This window comes from Scomber scombrus, chromosome 17 (genome assembly GCF_963691925.1).
Source record: "Scomber scombrus chromosome 17, fScoSco1.1, whole genome shotgun sequence".
NCBI classification, from domain to species: Eukaryota; Metazoa; Chordata; class Actinopteri; order Scombriformes; family Scombridae; genus Scomber; species Scomber scombrus.
Window position 1 is genome coordinate 17915292 of NC_084986.1, and position 25352 is coordinate 17940643.

General features: G+C 41.0%; 1 protein-coding gene across 1 annotated transcript in view; it reads left to right on the top strand.

The window, feature by feature from the left end:
- LOC133997768 (protein eva-1 homolog C) overlaps positions 1-25352 on the top strand; it is a 72914-nt gene that overhangs the window by 44852 nt on the left and 2710 nt on the right. The window contains exon 6 of the mRNA XM_062437476.1: positions 22891-23025. Coding sequence (XP_062293460.1) covers positions 22891-23025 — 135 coding nt within the window. The remainder of the gene's footprint in view (positions 1-22890; positions 23026-25352) is intronic.

Sequence of the window (25352 nt, forward strand, 5' to 3'; positions counted from 1 at the left end):
GTGTATGTGTGCGTGTGTGTCTTGGGATTCCTATCAAACATGAGGTAACAAGTGTTCATGAGCCGAGAGGTTGATGGCAGGATTAGACACTGACAGGGAACTGTAGGTCTCACGTGTGGACAGATGAGGTAAACGTTGGAAGAACTGCATGAGATCATTTAGATACAGACACGCACACACACACGTGCGCAGACACACATACACACTACTAAACCGATACCTGACAACGCCCCAGTCAGTGTGGGTGTTTTCATTTAGAATGAATCCCTTTTTTTAGTGTTACTTTCTAATGAGGCTCCATTGGCAGCAGTTTGACTCCACTATAATTAACCACAGGGTGCATAATACAGTAAAGGAAACAGGGCCAGTGAATCCTTTACACACTCCATATTGGTGCCGACTCAGAGCAGACAGCAGGCTTGAGCTCACTGAAAAGATGTCACTTAACTCAAAATTTCCTCACTACTTTTATCTTTAAAATTTTAAATGTTTTTTTTATTCTGTATCTCTAGTTTTCTTGGTTGATCTGAGAATAATGCTTATGATTTGATATAAAATGTACAGCATATCATAATAAGTTGTCAGTTTATCCTTCATAAGTGTTATTTAATACATCAGTAGATGACATTTGCTTGCTTGTGCTGGCTTATTTTTTCATTTATTTCTCTGGTTTAACTGTACAGTAAGTTAAAGCTACAGTTTGTTGAAATATACTCCAACGTAAATCTAACTGAGGTATTGTCAAAGGCTTCGTTGCTATGGCTTACTCATATGCTAGCAAGCTCCCAACCCCTGCATTAGTCAAATCAAAGAGCTCCGTTATGCTGAGCTCACACTAGACAATTTTAGCCCAGATTTTCCACTCAGTGACTGTTTTTTGATGTCACTGACAAAAAAGCCCCATATCTCAGGCAAATCAGCGCCATCTTGACACTCGATTGTTTTTTGTTTATTGTGCAAAGACCCAATTTGAGAGTTTGCCAAGTGCTCGCCAATACTTTGCGCTGATCTACAGCCAATGAGATCAAACTCCTCTACTGTCATCTGCAGATGCTCCCTGAACCTAGTCTTATCATGCATCTGTTGGTATTGGGATTGAGGGGGGCACAAAAACATAGTTTATATTAGAATCATCTACAAAATGTAGTTTGGAGACCAGACAGACTTGTCTGGGATTCCTCTTGGTGAAAGATCTTGTAATGTGTGACCCTCTGTCTCCAATAATACATGTAGTGTGCAAACCACAACGGCTTCAAGACTCCCGATTACATAACAGAAAGTTGTACAGTGTAACCAACACAGTGATCTAAGGACTTTGTAAAATTGCGTTCATCTGATCCTTAACTCAAAACATAGTTAGTGTTTAATCCACATTTGCAACTGCATCAACCTCTCCTGCAGTCCAGTTTGTATTTTCCAGAGAAGGCTGCCTTGAGCTCAACACAACTGCCAGTTTAACTCCCAGCGGTGCATGCACACCACCCAAACACACGTCACCCCCTCGTAAACGGGAGCGAGAAACCCAGCGAGCCTCTTACACCAGACAATGATGCAGTCAGATCCTGAGTTGCGAAACGACGAAATTGTTCAGATGGCTTCCAAATGGTTTCTTGTGTGTTTTCCTGGCTGTTGTGAACATGTGTATACAGTAGTTTGCCTCTTTGCAAGACTCTTAAGCATGAGCCTGTTTGTGTGTGTGCATGCATCCACACCTACCTCTCCCAGTCAGCCAGGTTTCCCTCTAATTGACGCATAGCCGTTCCCTCGTAGCACCAGTTTGCAGTGCCGGCCTGGTCCCCCCCTAACCACAAGGGACTCTTTGTTTGTAATTTATGAATTAGTGTGTGGTTTGGGTTACGAGAAGAGAGAGGGCAGGCCAGAGGCTTGACGGCTCAGGAACAGGAACAGGAATTCGGCGTACATTTTGATTAGCTGGATGTTAGCTCCGTTTTGTTTATTATTCCAGATTAGCTCACTGGATGTTCTCTGGAGATGAAGAAAGAGATGGCGATGACAGTAGAAAATGATAAATGGGCTGTCTTTCTCTCACTTTTCATTTTTGTCTCTTCTGCACCCCTTTTACCACACACAGAGATGTGAATTCATGTTTGACAATACTGTGATAATCTGTGTAAATCTATGTCCCGCCATCAGATACGGCTGACTGCTCAGTTAAAAAAACAGAAAACAGAACCTGCAGAAAGCCAGACCTTCTTTGTCTTTCCCGATGTAGCTCCATAGCTTTTGTTTTTTTGTTTTTTTTTGCTTGCCTCCCCTCCTGCTTGGAGTGCTCTTTTCCATCATCTATTCACTTCCTTGTGCCCTTTTCTCATCAAGTGGTTTTACTGTGTCTAGTCTGAATGGAACCTGGCACTGTACTAAGCTTTGGCCTGGTTCTCTCACAGAATAGCAAAACCCTCCTTCCTTTCCGACCCCCATCCCCACCTCCTATCCCCCCTTTTTTCTCTGCCCTTGATTTGATTTTTATCCTTTTCTTCTCTGTTCTCTATTTTTGAAACTCAGCATGCATTCCTAATGGCTTCAACCCTCCTGGAGGTGTGTTTTCTTTCTTTTCCTTCCGTCCGACTGCCCTTCCTTCTATCCGTCCTTCCTTCCAGTTTTTTTCTGAAAAAATACAAAAACTCTAAAAGAAATATCATTTTGAAGTGTATGGGGGAAGGAGAGGGGTCTCCTGATAGCCAAAGCAGATGTGCCCCCCGCCCCAAAAAAAAACTTCCTGGCATTCTTCAGCACCAACATGCAGCTGCTTGTGGGGGTTGCTGCGGCTCTCCTGTCCCCCATATCCCACCCTATACTTACCCCCCGCCACCATCTCAGTAATACCTATACATCCTCATACCATTATCTGTATGGCCTCCTCTCCCCCCCCCCCAAATCTTGGTCCCAGGCATCAGCCGTGACTATGCCCCTATATCGTTACACCAGATCTACTTCCCAATCTCAGCTTCCGGGGACCCCCAGATTCAGTTATACCTTACTTTTACACTCATTAGGCTTTGTTCTTCCACCCACACCACAATTTTCTGTTCACAAGCTGATGTTACAGACAAATATTTGTGTTCAAATCTTGATAGACCTGCTTTCAAAAGACAGAGTCACTTTGAAGTACATCTATAAGAACTTTTCCTTTCCTCTTGGGCCAATTTTTTTATGCTCTGCAGACATTTGTCTCTCCTGGAGGATCAGTGGATTTTCACTCCTCTAATGTCTATGTTATTGCCCGAACCAGTACTGGTTGGGGGATTTGAAGAGCCTCATAGCTGTGGGTAGTCATTTATCTCCCAGTGAGATTGTGGGGGTAAGTCCTCTAGATCTTGCTAGATTTAAAAGGTCAGCAAGACTGCAGAGGGGAAAAACCATCTGTGGGTCGCACACATGGGAGGATGCAGAGATATTAACACCTGAGGAACCAAAAACATATGCGCATGCACTTGCTGTAAAAATACATACAACAAAATAGAGAAAAAAGCAGGGAAATCATTTATTGGAGAGTTGTTTATTCTTGTTTTGTCTGAATTTTAAATCCCTCCTCCTCTTAAAAATGTGTTTTGCTCATTGTTATTTCACGTGGGTTTTTGAGCTTCACTGTGCAGAGCAATGCATGTGCAGAGTTTGATCCTAGAAGGCTGGTTTGACATTCATCAGCTGAAGGTGAAAAGTTGATCTGTTCTCACCAAAAATCCAAAAACCAAAAAAAGTGTGTACGAGCAGGATTTTGTGACATCACAACTAGGTTGGAAACCAATTATATTCCAGACTGGAATTTACAGAAGTGTGATGTTCAAACTTGAAGCCTCTAGTGCACATACTGTACACTGACAGTATGTGCATATTCATAGTATTTTTAATTTCCAACGTGGGACAAGGAGTAGATTTAATTTTTAACAAGGTATTTGAACTTATTATATAAAATACACAAATTACTATTCAAAACATGGTATTTTACGAGTTTCATACATGTCTAGAGGGGATATGTTTCTTAATTAGTCTTGTTAGATGTTGCACTGGTGAGAATAATTGATACAAAGCACATAAAGTAGATTGATATTAGATGTGTGTGTGTCCTGATTATGCTCTGGTCTGTCAGGAAACCTCATGAATGGTTTTATTCAGTTGGGTTTCTGCCTTTTTAGTTGCCCTTTAGCAAGCCGTGCTCACCCAGGAAAATTAATTATCTCTCAAAGGCACCCTGTTCATAGGGTGAAGGACGCTGCACCTCTGTGTGTGTGTGTGTGTGTGTGTGTGTGTGTGTGTGTGTGTGTGTGTGTGTGTTTCCTTGAATGTGTTTGCATGTGTTGCCTCGGAGGAATCTTCACAGTAATCCAGTTCATTAAACTAGAGCATTGCACCAGAAGGAGAGCAGAAAAAGGTCAGTGTTGAGGTGAATACCAATGATGTGCATTCATGTCAGTGTTTTGCTAAAGGTGTGTATGTTTGCTCTCTTGCCTGTCTGGCCAGGTTTGTGTGTACCCGACGTGGGTCATCTGCTAATAACTGTGAGTGTTTTCACCTGCTCAGAATAAAAGATGGATAATCGTTGGAAACTATTCTGAACGTCAGACAGTTTGAAAGTCAGTGATGGTATATATGTTTCTTTCACAGCTAGTGCAGTCCATTTATCTTCAGGCCAGCACATGTTATTGTTGGATTTTTCAGGCAGAGCAAGTCAGACAAACTTGATTCAGAGGATTTTGATGGATGGTAAGGAAAAAGAGACTCAGAGAGGAAGAAATATTCATACTGTAACATGCATTTTCAGGTAAATGATCATTAAAATGTAATTTGAATGTATAAACTGTTGTTGGTTGTATTGTTATTGTATAGGCAAATATGCCAACAACTTATAATACATTTTGTTACCCAATTGCAATAAGTGAGACACACAAAAATAAAGACAGACAGTGAGAGGAGGAGAGACAGAGCACTCCTTTCAGATCAACAAAGTTTTTTTAATGTTTTGGCTTGGCTGACTCCTTATTACAAGTCTGGAGACTTTGAAAAAGCCTCAACACTCCTCAACAATCCACCGAGACTTCTAATAAAGGTTGAAATGTTATGCAGCAGGATTACAGGGTGCAAATTTAATGAAGAGTCAAAGTCCCAATGAAGAGACTTTGCGAGGAGGTTTATTTTATCTAAACATGTGTTGGAAGCCGGGCCACATCTAGTAGGTTTCAGTATACAGTAAACATGTGTTTTGGGTTGCGTTGCCTTAGGAGTTTTATCGCCGCTGTATTTCAGGTTTTAGAAATTAGCAGACACGCTTAATGATGTCTGAAGATTTTACAGCCCACGGTTTTTGAATGAAGCATTAAATGACTTGCTACAGATGTGCACGTTTTCAGCTGTCTGCTAGAGTACTACTATGATGTATATTTTTGCAAGTAATATCTATAGAACATCATGCTTATAGGATTGAATTTATGCCCATTGCTATCTCCAATATTTTATCTACTTTATGCAGTCACAGAAATTGTCCTGGCGCAAAGAAATAGCCACTGGTATTAAAAAAGATATCAGAGTTTCAAGGTAGTGTTTCTACTGATGCAGGATATTTTAAGTGTACTTTGAAGTATATGATGATGTTGGTGTAAGCCATGTTTACATATAACTGAGTACTTTAACATAGTATAATAGTATTTGATTTGTCAGTCTGCACTTTTGTACTAAAAATGGAAAGATCCCTTTTCTTAAATCTTAAATAAACCGTCATTCACACATTTGTCTTGTAACAGTTGATTTAGACTAAGAAAGTATCTGGTCTATATGGGAATGTTAAGATCATCATATCTCATTGGTATATATTAAAATAAAATATTTCTGTGCTTAATTGATCATCAGGCCTTAGATTAAACTGCTGTACTCTCTGTTCAAACACAAGTGTAGTAGTAGCTTGACATGAGCAAAATGAATCAGTTACTTTTAGATACTGTCTGGACATCAGATAATCTGACCTGGTCCTGGCTTTAGAGCCTCACCGCTTTTAAGATCTGAGGTTGGAGATTTATAAAACAAAGGACCCGTAGCTCAAGTAAACACATGAGGGATTGCAATCTCAAACAACCAGGGTCAATCTACTTAACAATAGGTTCTCTGTGAAGGGCGACCTGACTCGAGACAATATTGATCTCTGATTGCTGTTTTCAGGGTCAGAGGTTATCTGTCATCAGCAGCTGATGGGTCAGTCCTGTGTACCAGGAAAGGGTTGTGGAGTTGTTTTAGAGGAAGTAAACTTCACAGGTCACTAGATGAATGTGCCCTGTCTTAAGGTATCGCTGTCTTCTGAGTAAAATCTGTGCTGAATTTCTGTCTGTTCTGTCGTACGGAGCACAAAAGAGTATAAAAAAGTTTTTCATTAAAAGAGTTATTAAAACTTGGATTCTTTTTTGTAGTTTTAGCCATTGTTTTTATCTGTTAAGAAGTGTACTGACCAAGTTAATCATTGAGATCTGGGAATGCAAAACAATGTGTTGCTAGCATGGCTTTGTAGGTATGGCAAAGTTGGTGTGTTGGTCTAACAGTCCGCCACTTTGGTTCAGACTACAATATCTCTGCTATTAGATGTATTGTCATGAAATTCTGTACAGATAGTCATGCTCCCCATGAAATTCCCTTTAACTTCAACTGTACTTTATGTTTAGTGCTAAATAGCAAATGTTAACATGCTAACCCACTAAACTAAGATATTGAACATGGTAAACATTGTACCATTGTCATTGTGACACAGCATGCTAGCATCTACTGTGACTGCCAAAGTACCGCCTCTCAGAGATCCTAGCATCACTGTATAAACTCTTATACCCAGATTAGCAAAACTGATTTGGAAGAGAAAACACAAGCAAAGAGTGACATTTTTAGCCAATTGGCCACTGTAAACATCTGCCAAAGTTTATAGTCTGACTCTCTGGTTCAGTTGTGGCATACCCTGTACAGGGGGATTATTACCGCCATTACACTTGAACTTGTTCTCAGTTTTACTTCCAAAGAAGGGCGTTTTGTTAATCTTACTAAACTGTTGGCACAAAGCCTGTCCAATAGTCATTCTTGCCCCGTATGACATTTTTTCACGAAGCCAACAGCTTAAAACATAGCAATTATCCTGTTGACTGTAGTACAATGTTATAACCAACAGAAATCATGGCCCATTTGATGACCATGGGGTTAGTTGTCTTGATTTAACGTCTGGTCCTTTGTTGGATGTAATTTCCAATCTCTTTCTGTTATAATTTCCTGTCACCTCTTTGCTCTAGACTAACTAATAAAAGACATACAGTGCTTCATATGCATGTGTGCTATAAATCTAGCACTTATATTTTTGGCGATGATGTTAAATATAGGCTATATTTAACATCATCGCCAAAAATATAAGTGGGATTAATGTTACAATCAAGTGCTATATTATATAGCACTTGATTGTAACATTAATCCCTGAAGGCTCGAAATATATTCTCACCTATCGGGATGTGTCCTACAGTATGTCTTAAATAACCTACAGCCTGTTAGTCCCATCCCAGCCTGTCCCAGTACAGTAGAACCATGCTGGGGTGTTATTTAAAAATCTCCCAGAGAACTGCATCACTCTGATCTCGAGCCAGAGCCCACTGATCTAGCCTCCAAACACCACCACGGCCTCGCTCTTCCTTTTCCTTCCAGCTGAGGATGAAGAGATGATGGAGAGAGAAAAAGAGGGATGAAGAGAGAAAGAAGCAGGGAGGGAAGCACTCTTTCTGGCCTTCTTTGGCATTTGGCTTTTTTCCTATTTTTTTCCCAGCAGGCCATCTGTTTCCTGTCTGCAACATGACACCAGTGCCCAATTGGGTACTGCTGCTCTGGAGGTGTGTGTGTGTGTGTGTGTGTGTGTGTGTGTGTGTGTGTGTGTGTGTGTGTGTGTGTGTGTGTGTGTGTGTGTGTGTGTGTGTGTGTGTGTGTGTGTGTGTGTGTGTGTGTGCATGCAAGTGTGTGCATGATTCCCTGCTATACTAATTCATCTGGTCATTTATGTTGGTATAAAGTAGCCCATGTGCTCTCATGTGATGTGAGTGTGATGTAGTAGACATGCTTCACCAGAAGTGTGTGGGAACCTCTGACTCGTGTATCATTGATTCATATTGAGTGTGCACAGTAGCTGATGTGATGTGGTAATGCATTATTGTCTGTTTCAGCTATCCTGAGTCATGCAAATACACTCTTTCACTCTTTTTCCACACTTGTTTTCATGGAAATAATTCCCTATTTTCTCTGTAAAGCATGATAATACTGACCGTTATGTCAGTCTGAAGAGTGTTAGGCCCAGTCTCTGTTTTGATCTTGGCCTTTCTCCACCAATAACAGTAATAGAGCTGGCTGGATGAGCCTGGATAATCCCCATTCTCCTCTTTCACTTGTCCAGTATGACAGCGGAGAAAAGAGCTGAATGTCTATTGAATAATTAGCTTCACTGTAAATTCTGTTGAAGTGGCGAATTGGCATCTTAGACAGCTTGTTTGACATCACTCATCATTGCAAAACAGAATAAATGCAAACAGATGAAACTATACTGTCTATCACCCAGAAGTTGCAACTGCTCTCCCCTTCCCTTCATTTTTTACTTACTTTCACTTTTCCACTCTCTTTTCCCATGTCTAACCCTGTCCGATTGGGGATTTTCCACCCCTAGGCCCACACTGAAAAGCTGGACGTCTCTCTCTGTCGGTGTGTTTGTTTTTAATCGACGTGCATAATGACGTCTGTCAGCTAAAGCGAAGCCAGACCTCCTAGTTGTGTTTGTTTAGCGAGGCCAGTTTGGATCCAGGCCTCCCTCCGTAGGTCTGGTTATAACCTTAGCCAAACCAGACAGATTTTGGTATGCTACATTCAGTAAAATCCAAAAGTTTTGGTAGCTTGCTGATGGAAGCAAACACTCATCAGGGCTCTGTTGTTGTCAGTGCCAGAGTTACTGTAGAGCAGAGGAGGATACTGTGAAACAGAGTGAAAAACGAAGACAGAAGTGAGGAGGAGTCAAAGTGTATTTCAAGTTTGCATTTAGGAGGATATAATTTATCCCTTTCAGTCAACGCCAAAGAACCATGCAGCTGTGATAGCATAGAAAAGCTGCAGAACTGTATTCGCCAAGATGTGTTGTGGATGAATACACGGAAAAACAGTTCCACAGCAAGGATAAAAATTCAGACAGAGAGAGACAGAGAGAAAGAGTAGGTATGTCAGAATAAAGAGCAAACTGATTTCTTGCATGATAAAAGAACAAAGACTTGTTTTCAAAGACCGGCAGACTGCCTTTAGAAATGTTACAGGCAACCACACGTATAGTTTTTGAACATGAGATTGCTTTACTTAATAAAATGTCTTAGTACAGCACTGATGTGACAGTTGCCCTATAAAGGTTGGCGCTGATTAAATCGTGGGTGGTCTTTTGCCCCCTTTAGTCTTCTGGAACCTCCTGTTTTAACCATATTACAATAGAGTGTATTTATGAAAACACAGGAAGTTTTTAATGATACTATAGTGGCTGTCAGTAAGCTACCATTGCTTATCTTTCTTTTTTCCATCCATTCCTCTTTCTATATATACTATATTTATTTATCTACTGACATAATAGATGCAATTATTTTTGGATTATCTGGTGTAAGGCTGATCTATCTGCATCACCGTCAGGGAAACCCCTCATTTTTCCCCTCTTTCCATTCCTCCGTCCCACCCATACATCCTGTCTTCATCTGTCACAGGCCTGAATCTATGTGCAGGAAAGGTGTGCTGCGTAATGTGTTTGAGTTAAAGTGTCAAGTGTTGACCCATATGTCAGTGTATGCTTGTGAGGGTCTGCCTTACATCAAATCTGCACAAACCCCCCTCCCTGCAGCAATGCAATGTGAAAAAAGACACAACTATCGCAGATCAAATTGCATTTTCTAACTGTAAGCTGCAGTTGGCCTGCTGTCAGAGTGGTTCTACAGCAGTTTGATACCGGAAAGATTTACAGCACAGCTGGAATGAAAGTACTGCAGGCAGGGATGGGGATTGTGGAGACGAATCCTCTAAGCTGCAACAAAGGGTTAACTCCCCCATCTGACCTATAGCCTGGCTTTTCTTTGTGTTTTCCATTTATCTGCCTCTCAAAGTTTCTTATGGATGGATTGCCCTTTTTTTCAGAATTACCAGTGCTACTTCCAAATGAAACATTTGATAAATAAATAGTTGTGCTTGAGATTTACTAAATGCATTTCCTAACAGATCATTCTGAAGGTGTCAAACATGACAGCTCCTGACAGAAACAGTAATCCACCTGATCAGTGAATTCTCAATGGTTTTGGGTGAATCTGACAGTGGCTGCAGGCCTCATGACTATTATATAACATAGGTGAAGATTGTGTAACAAAAAACATTTATTCCAAATAAATTGTACTCCTGTTTTGCTCCAGTCAAGTCATGTCACTAACCTTTTATTACTTAATAACATCAGAGAAAGGTGACAGAGCCAAACTTTATAATAGCAATCCTTTCAACAAGGTTCAGTGAGGAAGGGTGGATAACAGTAGTCCTGCTGCTGCTTTAGAGAGTTTAAACAAGCGTACATGTTGCTCAGATTGCCAAAAACAGTAATTTATAGAGGTGGTAAAACCAATATGATAGATAATTTTTCTAGTAGGTACAAGAGCTATTAATATTTTGACCAACTGATTCATTTGCAAGCCTCACTTAACCTTCGTGTCGTCCTCCCGAGTCAAATTGACCCCGTCTGTTTTGACTGTTCCTTCTTTCCTCCCTTCCTTCCTTCCTTCCTTCCTTCCTTCCTTCCTTCCTTCCTTCCTTCCTTCTTTCCTTCCTCCATCCCCCTTTCTTCCTTCCTTCCTCCCTCCCTCCTTCCTTTCTTCCTTCCTTTCCTTCCTCCCTTCCTTCTTTCCTCCCTCCCTCCTTCTCTCTTTCTTTCCTCCCCCCTACCTTCCTTCTTTCCTTCCTTCCTTCCTCTCTCCCTCCCTCCTTCTTTCCTCCCTTACTTCCTCCGTCCTTTCCTTCCTCCTTTCCTTCTTTCATTCCTCCATCCCCCTTTCTTCATTCCTTCTGTCCTTCCTTCCTCCCTCCCTCCCTCCTTCCTTTCTTCCTTCCTTCCTTTCCTTCCTCCCTCCCTCCTTCTCTCTTTCTTTCCTCCCCCTTACCTTCACTCTTTACTCTGTCCTTCTTTCCTCCCTTATTTCCTCCGTCCTTCCCTTCCTCCCTTCCTTCTTTCCTTTCCTTCCTTCTTCCTTCCTCCCTCCCTTCCTTCTTCCTCCCTTCCTTCCTTGACTTGAGGACAACAGGAGGGTTAAAGCAGGAATGCATTATGTTGGAACTTACTGATAGGAAGCTGCTCTGTTCTCTTTTATTTGACAAATTTAAAGTTGATGCAGCATGTTTAAGGTAATATTTAATTCCCGTTCTCTTCACATATGTATTTACCCTTTTGACTACAACCAATTCATGTGCTGGCTTTGCATGTTTAAATTTCCATGTAGCACAAGTGGACAGAGGAAATGGAGGAGGAGGTGGAGGTTTCGGAGGTGTTTATTTTAGAGAGTGTTATAAAAGTGTCTTTGGCAGCCTCTGTGTCTGTCACTCCTCTCTGTGTCTGTCTCCCTCACTCTTTCTCTCACTCTCTCTACCCTCAACCCTGAGGACATGGATCTGCATCTGTTGTGGCTCAAGCTGTTTTAAGACCGTGGCTAAGTTGACAGGGGTATAAGAAGAAGACAGGACACAGGTTGTTGCTAATAAGCAGATAACCAGCTGGGCTCAAGACTCCTCTGCAGTGTGGGCTTGGGCCCATGTAGGACACTTGAGTTTCCAAAATAGACCCCAAGAGCATATTGCTGGAGTGTGTCCTTAATTGCAGTAACTGTATGTATGTGTGTGTGTGTGTGTGTGTGTGTGTGTGTGTGTGTGTGTGTGTGTGTGTGTGTGTGTGTGTGTGTGTGTGTGTGTGTGTGTGTGTGTGTGTGTTTTTGTCTGTGTAAGCATCCCGGTCAGAACAGTGTATGTGCTCCTGTATGACGAGAAATCCAAGCTGTAAGAGTAGAAAGGAAAGAAAATGATTTTATGGAGGTTCGTTTCCTCTCTCATCTGTCCTCCCTTGCTCTTCTCTCATGATCACAAACAGTTGTGCAGTGCAGCCTGTGATAGCACCCACCTCGCAAAATCTATTCTCAGAGTTGTTCTAATAATAGCTTGCACTAAAGTCAAGACTCCACTGTAGGGCTGGGTATCAAACTTCAATACTTATTTTGATATCAACTGAAATAATCAGGAGAGTATCAAAGACCGTGAAATACAGGAAGTCTGCTTTAAATGCTTGCTGTGATTCTTTACTTAGTCAGTTTCTGATTCAAAGACTCTTGCCAGATGTTTTTTGAAATCATAATAAATTACTCAGCTCTGAATACTAATATGCCTGATTTTCCACTAAGAAGTTTTATTTGATTGAGATTCTCAATGACATCTCATCCTTCATTTCATCTTTTTCCCTTATTGAAAAATCCAGAATATGCCGTAAATAAATGTGCTGTTAATTTAATTTGTATTTTCAAAACAATCTGCTGGACACAATATGTCTCAGTGTATGCGCTTTGATGGATTCAAGTTCCCACTTCACATTAGTTTTCATACCAATTTCATACTGGATCACGAATTGGACCAAACTTGTAATGCCATAAATGATGCTTGCAGACAGCACAGAAACATTCCCTCTTCAGCAGATGAATGTGAAAACAGCCTTCTAGCGTCTAACTCGGCACATAAATCATTCTGCATAGTGTCTGTCAAACATCCAAGTGAGGAAATAATCAAATAAGCAAAACAAATCTTTCGAGGGTAGGGAGACTTTAAATAATGATTGTGCCAGTCTGACACCTGATTTCATTTAGGCAGCTGTCCAGAAGTTTGGTTTCTTTTGTGAAATTAAATGAGAGTTTTAAAGAAAAACTTATCAAAAGAATTCTCATTATATCATACACTCTGTGCTGAAATTCAGGTATTGTGTAGGTATACTAGTATCAACACACTTCAAACAATACCTACTCCAGCATAGTAGCAGCAGACTAAACAAAAGGTGGAGGGTACATGCACTGTATGTGTGTGCGTGAGTGTGATGTGTTTTTTCGTGGCGATAAGAGTGATGACAGACTCGGACTGACCCAGACCTCACCATCATTATCTCCGTCCAGTCCTGACCGCTAATATGACTGAGCACTCTGTCAACATATGGGAGAAAAACATGCCTCCTCTCTTGGACACACGTGAACACCCTAACTCCCACATACTGAAGGCCGTGCTGTGTCTGAATACGTGGATGCTTAAGTTTTCATGAGGTCTGGAATGGGTAAGGTATTACTTAGTCGGATTCACTCTCACTTAAGGCTCGTATAATTACCTGACAATGACAGGGCACAGGAGCATGTATGATAGACACGTGTTATATGAGGCAGGTTGTAGTGTTTTATCAAAATGACAAAGAAGGAGCAATGGAGTGTGTAAGCCTGTGTCAAAACATAGAGAAGATGCTGAAACAAAGTCTGCTGTGTTATTTTGTCATGGGTATATATTTTATCATTGAAGACAATGGCTTATCATTGAATCTAGTCATTTCTGGTGTTTACCAGAAGGCCGATCTGTTATGGAGAGGGTCTTAAATGCTGCATGTGACTCTTAGATCATACTCTTGGGCTGCTGGTCTTTAGCTGACCGTTTACACTGATTGTAAAGGGGAGAAAGAACGGTTCCTTATAAGCACCAACAGTTGTATGAAGGGCAATCAGGACTTTCTCACGTGCAAAAGAGAAAACTATAGTGACACGCTGAATACATCGTGGGAGGATGTTTTAATGTCACAGCTGTACTGTCTTTGTCCCTGCTCCTCTCAATTAGCTTCTTTTATGAAGTTTGCTTTATCAAAGGGACCCATTCAGCAAGTTAACGCTGCCCTCGATGAACCTCATGGAGGATGGAGCGAAGCAGGGCCTCTCTTAGTTTAATGTTAACTGACTCTATCTCTATGTCTACTTTTTTTGCACTGTGGACATTTTTGAGGCTTTTGGTTTAACTCCATTTTAAAATTGTTGAATTAAATGTCAATCTAGCAGTTAAAAATAGAATAGCTCTTATTTCGGTTATGTTTTCAAGTCAACTGTGTCCTTGCTTAGACTGCATTCACACCAAAGTCAGCAATGCGGCATCTTCCCACAGGGTTGTGCAGAGGTTAGGGCGTGTTTGTTTGTGCTTTATAATGTAACCGCTGTGAAACAATCAGAAAATAACGTTTTATTTCTCTGAGTCACGGCTTTGTTTTTGCTACTACCTCTTCCTCCCTTTATACACTCTGTAGTTTGTTCTATCCATGCTGGTCTCTCTCATTTTCTCTTTCTTATTCTCTTGTGTTTTTTTTAAATGAGTCGATAAGCCAACAGCAAAGCCTAAATTTACTTTTAGCGTTATCAGACGCAGAAAAATGTCCCACTATCGTTCTAGTAACATCTTTATCCTCCCTCATGGCAGAGTTGTGCACATGGATGTATAAAGAGAACTGGATACAAGAACAGCACTTGACTTTGAAGTCAATTTAACATAGTGGCTGAACCATGTAATGACAACATCACGTGATGCTGTTGGGCCCAAAAGTACTTTTTCCTATAGCCTTACATTGTGAATGAGACATCTGTAAATTGGCAGATACATTTTTTGAGCAACACAATCCCTGTGAAATGACTCTTTTTCACTATCAGAATTTGATCCATTCAGTCCAATCACATTCTTAAAGTCTAGAGCCTCACGATTTAATCGTTTTACCCCCATTACAGTTAGCCAGAAGACTAAAGTTAGCCATCTCCGAAGTTGCTTTTCAGGAAGTTGCATTTGGCATTGACTTCATGCGCTATTGAGCAACTTTCATAGGAATGAATGGGGCCCCACCTCTGATGATGTATCCAGTTCTTATACTGTATGTCCATGGTTGTACAGGTCTCCTACATGCTGAACAAGGCTCTTCTTCCCATGGACATCTTCAGCCTGATCAGTGGCATATGTGATTGGCTACTGCAGCATGACATTGGGTTGCAATTTGGCAAAAGTTGATTCCAGTTCAACTACTTCCCGCACGAGTGCTGGTTTTTTTTTCCTGCGCACCACACTACAACTGCCTGAACACACCATTTAAATAAATGGTCGGGTGTTTTTTCCCACATTGCCAAATTTGGTGTGAATGCAACCATAGGCTTTGTGTAGCTTTATCAGAAGTTGACAATTCTCGCCACTTCTTTTTTCTTCTTTTCTTTTTTCTCTCATTGTGGTTTCTATATTTGACCAAAACTTTCTTGTTTTAAAGCCACCTATTTTGAAATACTCTTTGTTTGACTGACCTTTAAATACAATGTGTTTCTGTTTTTTCTGCTATCTAAGAGACATTCTCCAGGAAACCTTTATGATGAAATCAGGGCAGGGATGATCCTTGCAATTATGGTCACTTTAGGATTCTACAACTGTTTTACATTAAAATGTTTTTAATGTATTCAGCCATGCAAAAGATTGTGAGCAAAGTTTTTGGCATTAATTTTCCTTCTCTCACAGTTACACATGAAAAGATGACTGTAGGCTGCACAAAAAAAGAAAAGAAGAAGAAGCTGGGTAGAGATGGATTTGTTTAGCGAGTAAGCAATGACTGGGCTACTTTTAGCTAATCGTTGTTAATCTTCCAGCAAACCTCCGTTCATTCCTCAGGTCCAACTCAACATTTGTGTTGGCATGTGTTGATGTTATTAGCTGCCTTGCATGAGCAGTTGTTGCCTCATGCTAAAGATAGCGCCATTGTTTGGATCAGCCGTGACATGTGTTGGAACATGCTTGTTGAATGTTGCCGTCTTTATTTCTGTCATGGTCGTGTCTGGACAAGTCCTGCCACCATCTCTTCTCTCTGTTTCATGTCAGCAACAACAAATGACCATCTATGTCGTTGCTGTTTTTACAAGATACTGTCATCTGATGACCTCAGCAGCTCTCTGACCCAATCAAAACTCAGCATCCCATTACCTTATAACTGGGATATGAAGGAGTGAGTTTAGGCGGGCAGCATGGTTTGATGATTCAGCATTGGTCACATCCTTGTTGACCGAGTGGAACATCAGATAATGATGTGGCTCTGCTGACTTCGGCAGTGGACCCTTCTCCCACAGTCGATAAAGACGTGGAAATACAAACACTGGAGCTATCTGCGGTCAGCGTTCAGTAAATTAGCTCCAGCCTAGCAGGGTCAGAGGTCATGTTTAACTATGGGCAGGCTTTTAAAAAATTGATATTAAAAGATTTCTTTCGACAGAAAGAACTGTTTTACTCAAATTTGAATCAAGGCCTGTGAGAACATGCTGTTTACTGTAATTTACAGTACAAAAGTTCTTATTGGTACAAGCATAGCTCAAAGTATTCTAGTTATAGAGTAAGAGAGTGAAAAAAAGATGATTTTGCACCAAGTAAAAAGTTAAAAAACAATGGTTAAACTACGGTTTGTGGTTTACATTGTATTTTTAGAATCAGTTTTTTCATAGACATTGGGTTTTTTAATCCAATTATATATATATGTTTGTGTTACAATTTAAAGTTAAAAAAAAATGTTTTTTATATTCTGCATCAGGGAAGTTGTGAGTAAACCATATGAGACCAGTTTGTGTAAGATGGCCTTACAAAACTCTTGATTTGTGCAAACATTCAGCTTGTTGGATAAATACATGCAGTTCATTCTGACAAGGTCAGAGAAATAACCGGCCAATAAAAGCTGTGGGATGCGGGAGAGGAGTTGAAGTGTGTATTTCTAGTGTGATTATCATGCTCAGTCAACACTTATATTTCAGTATGGGAGAGATGTAGTATGTTGTGCACTATCAGTACTGAAGACATTAAGATAATTCTAGCATGTGTGTTTGTGTGGGGTCTGGGAGGCGTGGGGGCTCTACAACTGAGGGATTTTCTTGCCAATTGTTATGACCCCACACTGTCAACAGAGCATCTATTTCTGTTTCTTCGTTGTTGTTAATGACACCAACCGTGTGTGTGTGCACATGTGTGGTATATGAGGAGTGTTTAAATAGCCAGAGCAGCTGTGATTTTGGAGTATAAATGATGGTTGTGGTGAAGTGAGAGTGATTGCGTTTGGAGCCCGTGCTGTGGTATCTGTGTGTCTGTGTGTGTGTGTGTGTGTGTGTGTGTGTGTGTGTGTGTGTGTGTGTGTGTGTGTGTGTGTGTGTGTGTGTGTGTGTGTGTGTGTGTGTGTGTGTGTGTGTGCATACATTTGTCTTAACAGCAGAGGGGATGTGTGTTATCCATTAAAGTAAATGGGGGGAAAATTCTATGTTTTGCAGCTGAATGTAGGGCAGGGGGCTCAGGGAGACAGGATGGGGGGGTTGAGCTGTTCCACTCTCTCCATCGTGGAATGCAGTCCCAACCCTCACTACCCCAACTCTGGATGTTTTTAGATTATGTCACCATCCAGCTATTTCTTGGTTTAAATGGTTGCTATAAGTACACACAGGAGTATACCTGTATTATATTAAATGATACCACATTAGCACAGGCTTCTCCTACACACAGACCTTGTTGATATTAGCTACTGTCAACTAAGGGCTTTTGCAGCCAGCACAATCCATTTATAACTTGAAACTGTTGATTTGATTAACCATGTGCCAGAGCCAAAAGACAAAGCTTTCCCTTGGCTGTCATAACTTTATCTAAAGCTTTTTAGAGCAGGTCCTGCTTCTTATTAATGCTGTTACAAATAATCACTGTAGTTTTCTACCACTGGACTCCAGTCGAGCCTTTGGGGTGGATTAAGTTCCTTGTTGAGAGACACTTTGATGTCAAGTTGTTCAGAAGCGGAGCATGTCACATAGTGGTAATACTCCTGGTTCAAATCCTTGTCTAGAGTTTTAAAAACTATTTGGCTTTGAAAAGCTTTAATTTTCCCTTAAATGTCCCCAAAAATGTCTATGAATGTCCACTTTTTATGACATCGTCATCTTGATCGTTTCTGTGACTGCTAGTTCCAACATTTCATTGAAGATATACCAAATGTTGTTTCTGTTGACTGAAATACACAAATGGCTACAAAAAGAAAAACATTTCTGGATGTCTTGTGCACCATTTCACAAATGAATGCAAACCAAAGGCGGTTTTGAAGATGGGAAATTAGTTTAAAGCTTAAATTGCTATGGGAAATAGTTGATCGGTATGTAAATTAGATGCTATTTATAGTTAATGGACTAAAACTTTCAAAACCACTGGTATGGTCCTTTAAGGCTCCCTTAAGTCCACGGTCCCAATGTATAGTGATGTATGTTGCAACTCTCTCTAGTAGACATACACACATACACAACTTAATAAAGTAGTAACGTTTGCCCACATTAACATAAACATGGAGCAGAACCAGGAAAGACCCACAGCTCAGACCACTAGTCCCTTGATAGAGTTCACATTACCAGACCTAAACCTGGTCTACGTTGTGTACACAAGACAAGAATGAGTGTGTTAATCATGCCCTCTGACACACATGTTGAAAACCATTCAAGCACACATCAATTTAGTTATGTAGATACTCATGCAACAATTGATTTCCACAGTGGGAGGTAAATGTGATGTTAATACCTAGGTGTTAAGAATCTAAAAAAGTGCACACACATACACACACACACACACACACACACATGCACGCACACACACATGCACACAACACACTCCAGCCCGATCAGCTGCTGTCAGCTGGATGCTGTTAAGAGTGTTACGATGGGGGGGTTGGAAAGAAAAGGGAGACATAAGGGAGAGGAGGAATGCAATCTCAACAACTTCAGCTCCTGCCCTATTCACCTTGCATGTTGTTCTGCAAAAATGCCATTAGCTAAGTGAGAAATGGTTGTGTGTGTGTGTGTGTGTGTGTGTGTGTGTGTGTGTGTGTGTGTGTGTGTGTGTGTGTGTGTGTGTGTGTGTGTGTGTGTGTGTGTGTGTGTGTGTGTGTGTGTGTGTGAGCATGTGTGAGTGAGTGGGCGGGTGGATGGGCCTGTGAGTGTGCAGATGTCTGCATGCCTGTCTGTGTGGTGTCTATGTGGGAAGCAGGAGTGCGGGCTAATGCAGAATAAAACTTATTTTGTGAGTCCAGGTGTGTCCATAAACACTGATCTGAGTTTTCTGGGTACTGCCTTTGTGTGTGTGTGTGTGTGTGTGTGTGTGTGTGTGTGTGTGTGTGTGTGTGTGTGTGTGTGTGTGTGTGTGTGTGTGTGTGTGTGTGTGTGTGTGTGTGTGTGTGTGTGTGTGTGTATGTGTATGTGTGCGAGCACATGTATGTATGCGTATGTGTGTGTGTCAAGTAAATGTTGGGCCTTAAACAGTACTTTAATGCTGTAGATTAAGTAGGCACTAGCTGAGTGCTGATTGAAACCAGACGCTTTTACACACACGTCATGCACATGCACTTATACCGACAGCACATTGTTTTAATGCACTTTTTAAAAAATCCCTTTTAGGAAGAATTATTATCCAAAATGTTATGTATTTATCATCCAAGGCCTGAGTTATCTACTACATAACTTACTTAAGATTTGTGCTATTTTTCATATGGCAGACATCTGATTTTCCACATATTTATGCAGCTGCAAATTCATCTTTTGTCAAAACTGTCTGTTGAACACACTTTTTTTTACACTTTGTCATACAAAGACAGACACACTCCGTGCCTTTTTTTCTGGTGTTTCATGAACATGCATTTATTTTACCCAGACCTGCATCAAACTAATGATTCTTGACTTTTGCTTCACCCAATATACAGTATTATTTAGATGAGGGTCACCACATTTAGGCAGTTAAGAGTATGCATCTTAGAAAGGTCATTGTGTAGCTTAAGATGTATTTTTAGGGCCATAATTTCAGAGAGCTAAAGTAGATCAAGCATTAAATAGTGCCTTAAAACAATAACCAAAAATATTTAGTAACCAACAGCCCCCCCACACTCCCCATGTATACTCATAAAGGGCTGAAGTATGTTCAAATTATTGGCCCAGGTCTGATCTCATCTCAGATTTAGCGTGGTTTAATATTTCATTATATCCCCTCTGGCTTACAGGGCTTTGTCCCAACTGTGTTCTGCATTGGTCAGCACATGGGCCACAAACGCAGACACATACAGACATCCACACACGCACGCTCACACACACACACACACACACACACTCTGGCCTGCAGAGCGCGGTGAAAACAAAGCCGGGCTCTGCCAGTGTAAACACAGCCCATTGTTATGGGCACTCTTTCCCGCCTCGTACCTTCGCTCCCTGTGGCGATCCAGGGCTCCCGCCACTGAGCGAGAGGTACAACACTGGCATGGGTCCTGTGTAGTGGAGTTATATTAAGAATTGCGAGGACTCATTTGCGCTGCATTTATGTGACCATGTCATTATAATGCAGGCTGTAGAGTGTGATTTATGTGCTCGGTTTCTCTCCCTTGCACTCTTCTTTCTCTCTTTCACTGGTTCACTTTTTACTGCTTGGCTCTTTAAGTGTGGTTTGCGGCCGTTTGCTTCAAGAGATTTTAGCTTTTTGACAATTATTTTTGTCAGTTTACTACACTGTACTGACTTTTGCAAACAAAATAAGCCTGTAGAAAAACATAGGAAGTACCTGATTGGATGGACGGATGTTCTGATGTTGAAAAAATGTATAGAAACACTCAAGTTTAGGAACATGTTTCTGTGCAAATACAGTAATGCATCCATATGTGCTCGATGTGTGCATATGCATCTGGTGTATGCATGGCTGTGTTTCAATTTTGTGTATTATAACTGTATGTATGTGTGTGTGAGAAAGAAAAGTGTGTGTGCGTCACATCATGGCGTCTCTCAACTGTGACCCTGGGCCACATGTGCAGCCAATTAGGGCCAATCAGAAGGCTGTAATCAGGGCGTGGCGTGGATATGGTGGCAGCGTGGCAGTGGGGGGAGTTTTAAGACCCATGATTAGTATGTCAGGCTGATGAGGAAGGACAGGCGGAGCTGCCAGGCCGATACCATTTCTTCAAACCCAAAACCGGGTTTAAAATTCTTGTGTTTTTAACCTATTTAGATGACAGATTGGTGCGGTTTGCCACATGAGATGAGGCTATTACAGAAAGGTATTTAAATGTAAGAGTATACATTTCTCCAACTTACCTGACACCATATGAATTTTCCTGATGCAATAAGTCGTACCCGTATTTAGCAGATCGAAACACAGACCATTTCATTCACTACTTCTGTTAGTCTAGCATCAACCTCCTGCCCTTTTGCTCATGGCGAATAGAAAAGCAAAGGCTGGAACGTGAGTCAGTGAAGCCCTTTGAAGTCTGTGAGTGCAACAATGACAGAAAAATGTAAAATGTCATGAAGTCAATGCTTGAAGGAACTCACTACACAACCAGTCAAGCAAGTACATTAGTTGTCTTGGATAGTTGCACTATATAGATCTAGTTGTAATAGTTATGTAAAGTGTTAGCCTAAATATCTTTCATACAATCCAAGTTGGAAATGTCACAATTAAATGAAGCACGTTTTACTTTGGGACCAGTTCTACCATAATCCCTACAGTAAAGTCAGGTGTTGAAAATTCCTGTTTAGATACAATTCTCTACAGGAGAGAGTATAAATGCACATTTCAATGCATTTATGGGGGGGGGTTGCAAGGTCTGTTCTGCTCTTTCCTGCACTTTGATTTCCTCTTGGAACACTGCCAAAATACGTCTCTGGAAATTTGATCAGCGTGTCTATTCATCAACCTTTTAAACAAACGGTCCATTTTTACCCCCTAAAACCCATGTCACAATTACACTATTAGTGCTACTGATGTCAGCAAAACCAGGCAGCAGATTATTCGTCATTGTCTGTTTATTTATTTGTTTGTCCAGAGCGATGAAAATGCAAGAATGGCTGACAGACAAACACCTGGACAGAGAGTCATCTGTTGAGTTGTAAATCACCACTGAACCAACAGAGCAGACAAACACGGTGACCGGAGCATGGCCCGGCCTCCGAAAACCACATGAGAGCGGGCAAGAATGTATAGCCCACTGCATTGTGGGTTTGCGTCTGGGGGAAAGAGCGCAGACTCCCTGACTCACAGGACACTGTGAGGTTGGGGGATGTGGAGGAGTGAGGATGAGGGGGAGGAGGGGGATGCGGAGGCATAACTTTCGGGAATAAGAGTGCAAGGTCATGAGGAGTGTGTGAATCACAGCCATGTTTTCTATCAGCGTCTTATTCATAGCTCCTTATTCTCCCATCACAACATGCTCTGAGTTCAAGTGTTTCCCCCTACATGTTTGCCAAAATGACATGTTTGAGATAAATACGACTCCATCAGCATAGTTTTTACACTCTTTTTAAAACCTTATACACTTGAGGAAGCAATTACTTTAAAAAAATAATCAAGGAGATTTAATCTAATCTTATTGAAGACAAGTCTGAAAAAACATAATGAAACTTGAAATTTTTGGGAAATGTTGGTCATCACCTTAATGTGTCTATTCTCTAAATGAAGCTGTAGTCCAGAATACAGTTGCAGTGATTAGTCAGTTTATCAGAAATTCAGCCTGTGAAATTCAGATTAAAACTGAAGTCTGGAATTGAAAGTCCAGCCATTGCAGGTTTAAAATGTACTTTAAGTATACAAACAGTGTGGTAGTTTCAAGCTTTTTAAAATATTTTCAGACACACTGCTCATACCAATGTATTTAAACCAATATCAGCAGATAATATTGCCTTATCAATATATTGGTACATCATCTAATTTCCCTTTTTCTGTCTTCTCTTTGATTTCCCCTCCTTTGCTCCACCCATATCCTTCTCTTTGAAGTCCCAAAGAAGTTGCTCCAGGACCAGAACCCAAGACCACCGGTGTATGCCCCGCCATCCAGCGCCCATGACCCCAACATAGTGGGAGACAGCCCTCCTGAAGGGACCTCCATCAAAAGCCCTGACACTGTTCCAGGTGAGCAAAATGGCACACAGATACCTGCATGTACGCACACACACACACACACACACACACACACACACACACACACACACACACACACACACACACACACACAAACACACACACACACACACACACACACACACACACACACACACACAAACACACACACACACAAACACACACACACACACACAAACACACACACACACACACACACACACACACACACACAGACACACACCTCCCATGGAGAGCAGTTAACACTAAACAGTCTCAAGGCCTCCCAGGCATTAAGAGAAACGGTAATTCAGGTCTCAAGCCAGGGCATAAATGTATGTATATTTAAAGTCACACGGGTTCAACTGTTTCCATATGTATTCAAGCCGAACCATTGGTTTGGAGCATTTATGATCATCGGTCTCAAAATATACTGCTTTCCAAGAACCAATGGTTGGTCTTATATGTAACCACACAGTCTAAATCAGTCGGTTATGATGTCAAACTCCCAGAGAGAGACAGGGAAAGAAGGAGAATACAGAGTGAGAACAATGAAATGAAAGAATGAAAAATAAGTGATGCCAGCGAGGAAGGAAACTTAAACAAAGCTGTATTCATGAGGGATGGTGGCCTGCGTCCAGCACACTAATTACTCTGCTCAGCTACCGGCACTGTACTGATTAGGAGGATAGAGTGAGTGAATGAGGAGTGAAGAGAGGGACAGGACGAGGGGATGTGTGCTGTAGTGCTGACAGTTCCTAACGCATGATTGGCTTCACTTGTGTCGGCTTCAAACTTTCCCCTTGCAGCTCATCTGGAAAAACCTGTTTCTATCTCTGAAGCAGTGATAGGGGATGATAAGTATGAAGAAGGAGGAATATGAGAGGGGAGCATGTTTTACTGTAAATATATGCCATGATCACTTAATTTGTCATTTTTGACTGGACAGAGAAACTGACATGAAGTTACAGATATGATCTTTCTACTTTCTGAAAGATGAGAAGATCGATACCACTCTCATATCTGGGCATCAAGTACATAGACATCTTTTGGGATCTTGACTAGAATTTAAAATGTGGATCTGACTCCTGCTTGCCAGCACACGATCATTTTGTAGAAATGCATCCACAGAGGTTAAATATGTAAACCACAGGATTCTGACTTTATACTGACTCCATCTTTGGGCGTTTTTGTTCTGCAATTCCCCAAGATCATTTGGCCACCGCTGTGATGTGTTTTTCTTGGAATTTTCTTTTCCTAAAGTCCAGTTTTGTTTGGGGTTTTTCAGCCACGATGGCGGTCACACTCTGATATAATCACCAACTTCCTCTTATGTCTATTCCAAACACACCTCTGTTGCTGATGCTGAAAACATTAGATAGTGTATCTCACTAGAAGAAAGAGTGCCAACACAGATTCAGTGATATTGTTAAAATGCCATTGACTTATCATGAGTTAAACAAACAAAAGTGAGTAAATATTTTATATTATGGTTTTCCAATAGTTTTTCTATTGATGACTTGACAGTCTATTTTTTATGTGTTAGAAAGAGGGATTGTGGTCTTTTTGGTTGGATGTTAGCTGCACCACAGCAGTGGGTCCAGGTGGAAACATTTACCTCCTCAGTGAGTAATTCCAGTCTAAACTGCATTTATCAGATAAAGAGAGCCTGACACACCTTAGAGACTCTGAAATTAGAGGTCATAGGTGTGTGTGACAGTTCACCAAAGCATGCCTATATGCAATGACAAAAAAAATGTAAACATGATTATGCACACACACACATGCACATGCAGAGCCTTAAATCCCAGGTCACTAAACAGAATGCTTCTGTTTATTTTGTCTCTTAGCTTACAGGTTGTTTGTTTTTTTTAGTTACACCATCCCACTGAAACAACTGCTCCAGGTTAACTAAATGGTATTTTGTTCAGAAAATGAGCATTCTTTGTGAGTCAGAGTAATGAAATCATTCTGTGCTCCGCTGTTCTTTCATCTCAACTCAAGTCCTGCATACACAACGCAAGCCAGCATGTAAACACTGAAAGTAGTCTTGCTGTGATGAAAATCCAGAGGAAGAAACATGTTCCCATCTATAAATAGATTTTCTGAGATTTTGGGGGAGTTTGGGGATTTTTTGAAATGCTGCCAAAGTACAAACTTTTCCCATGTGGCTCCCTTCTTAATGACCTGAGTCAGAATGAATTTGACAGAAGCATGAGAAGATGTAGTATGGCCTTCTGAATCAAACAAGTCTCTGTGAGCATGTGTGTCTTAATGCGTGATGCATCTTTTTACAGCAGCGTATCTCTGAAAATCGAAAACCACTTGACAGGCTGCGG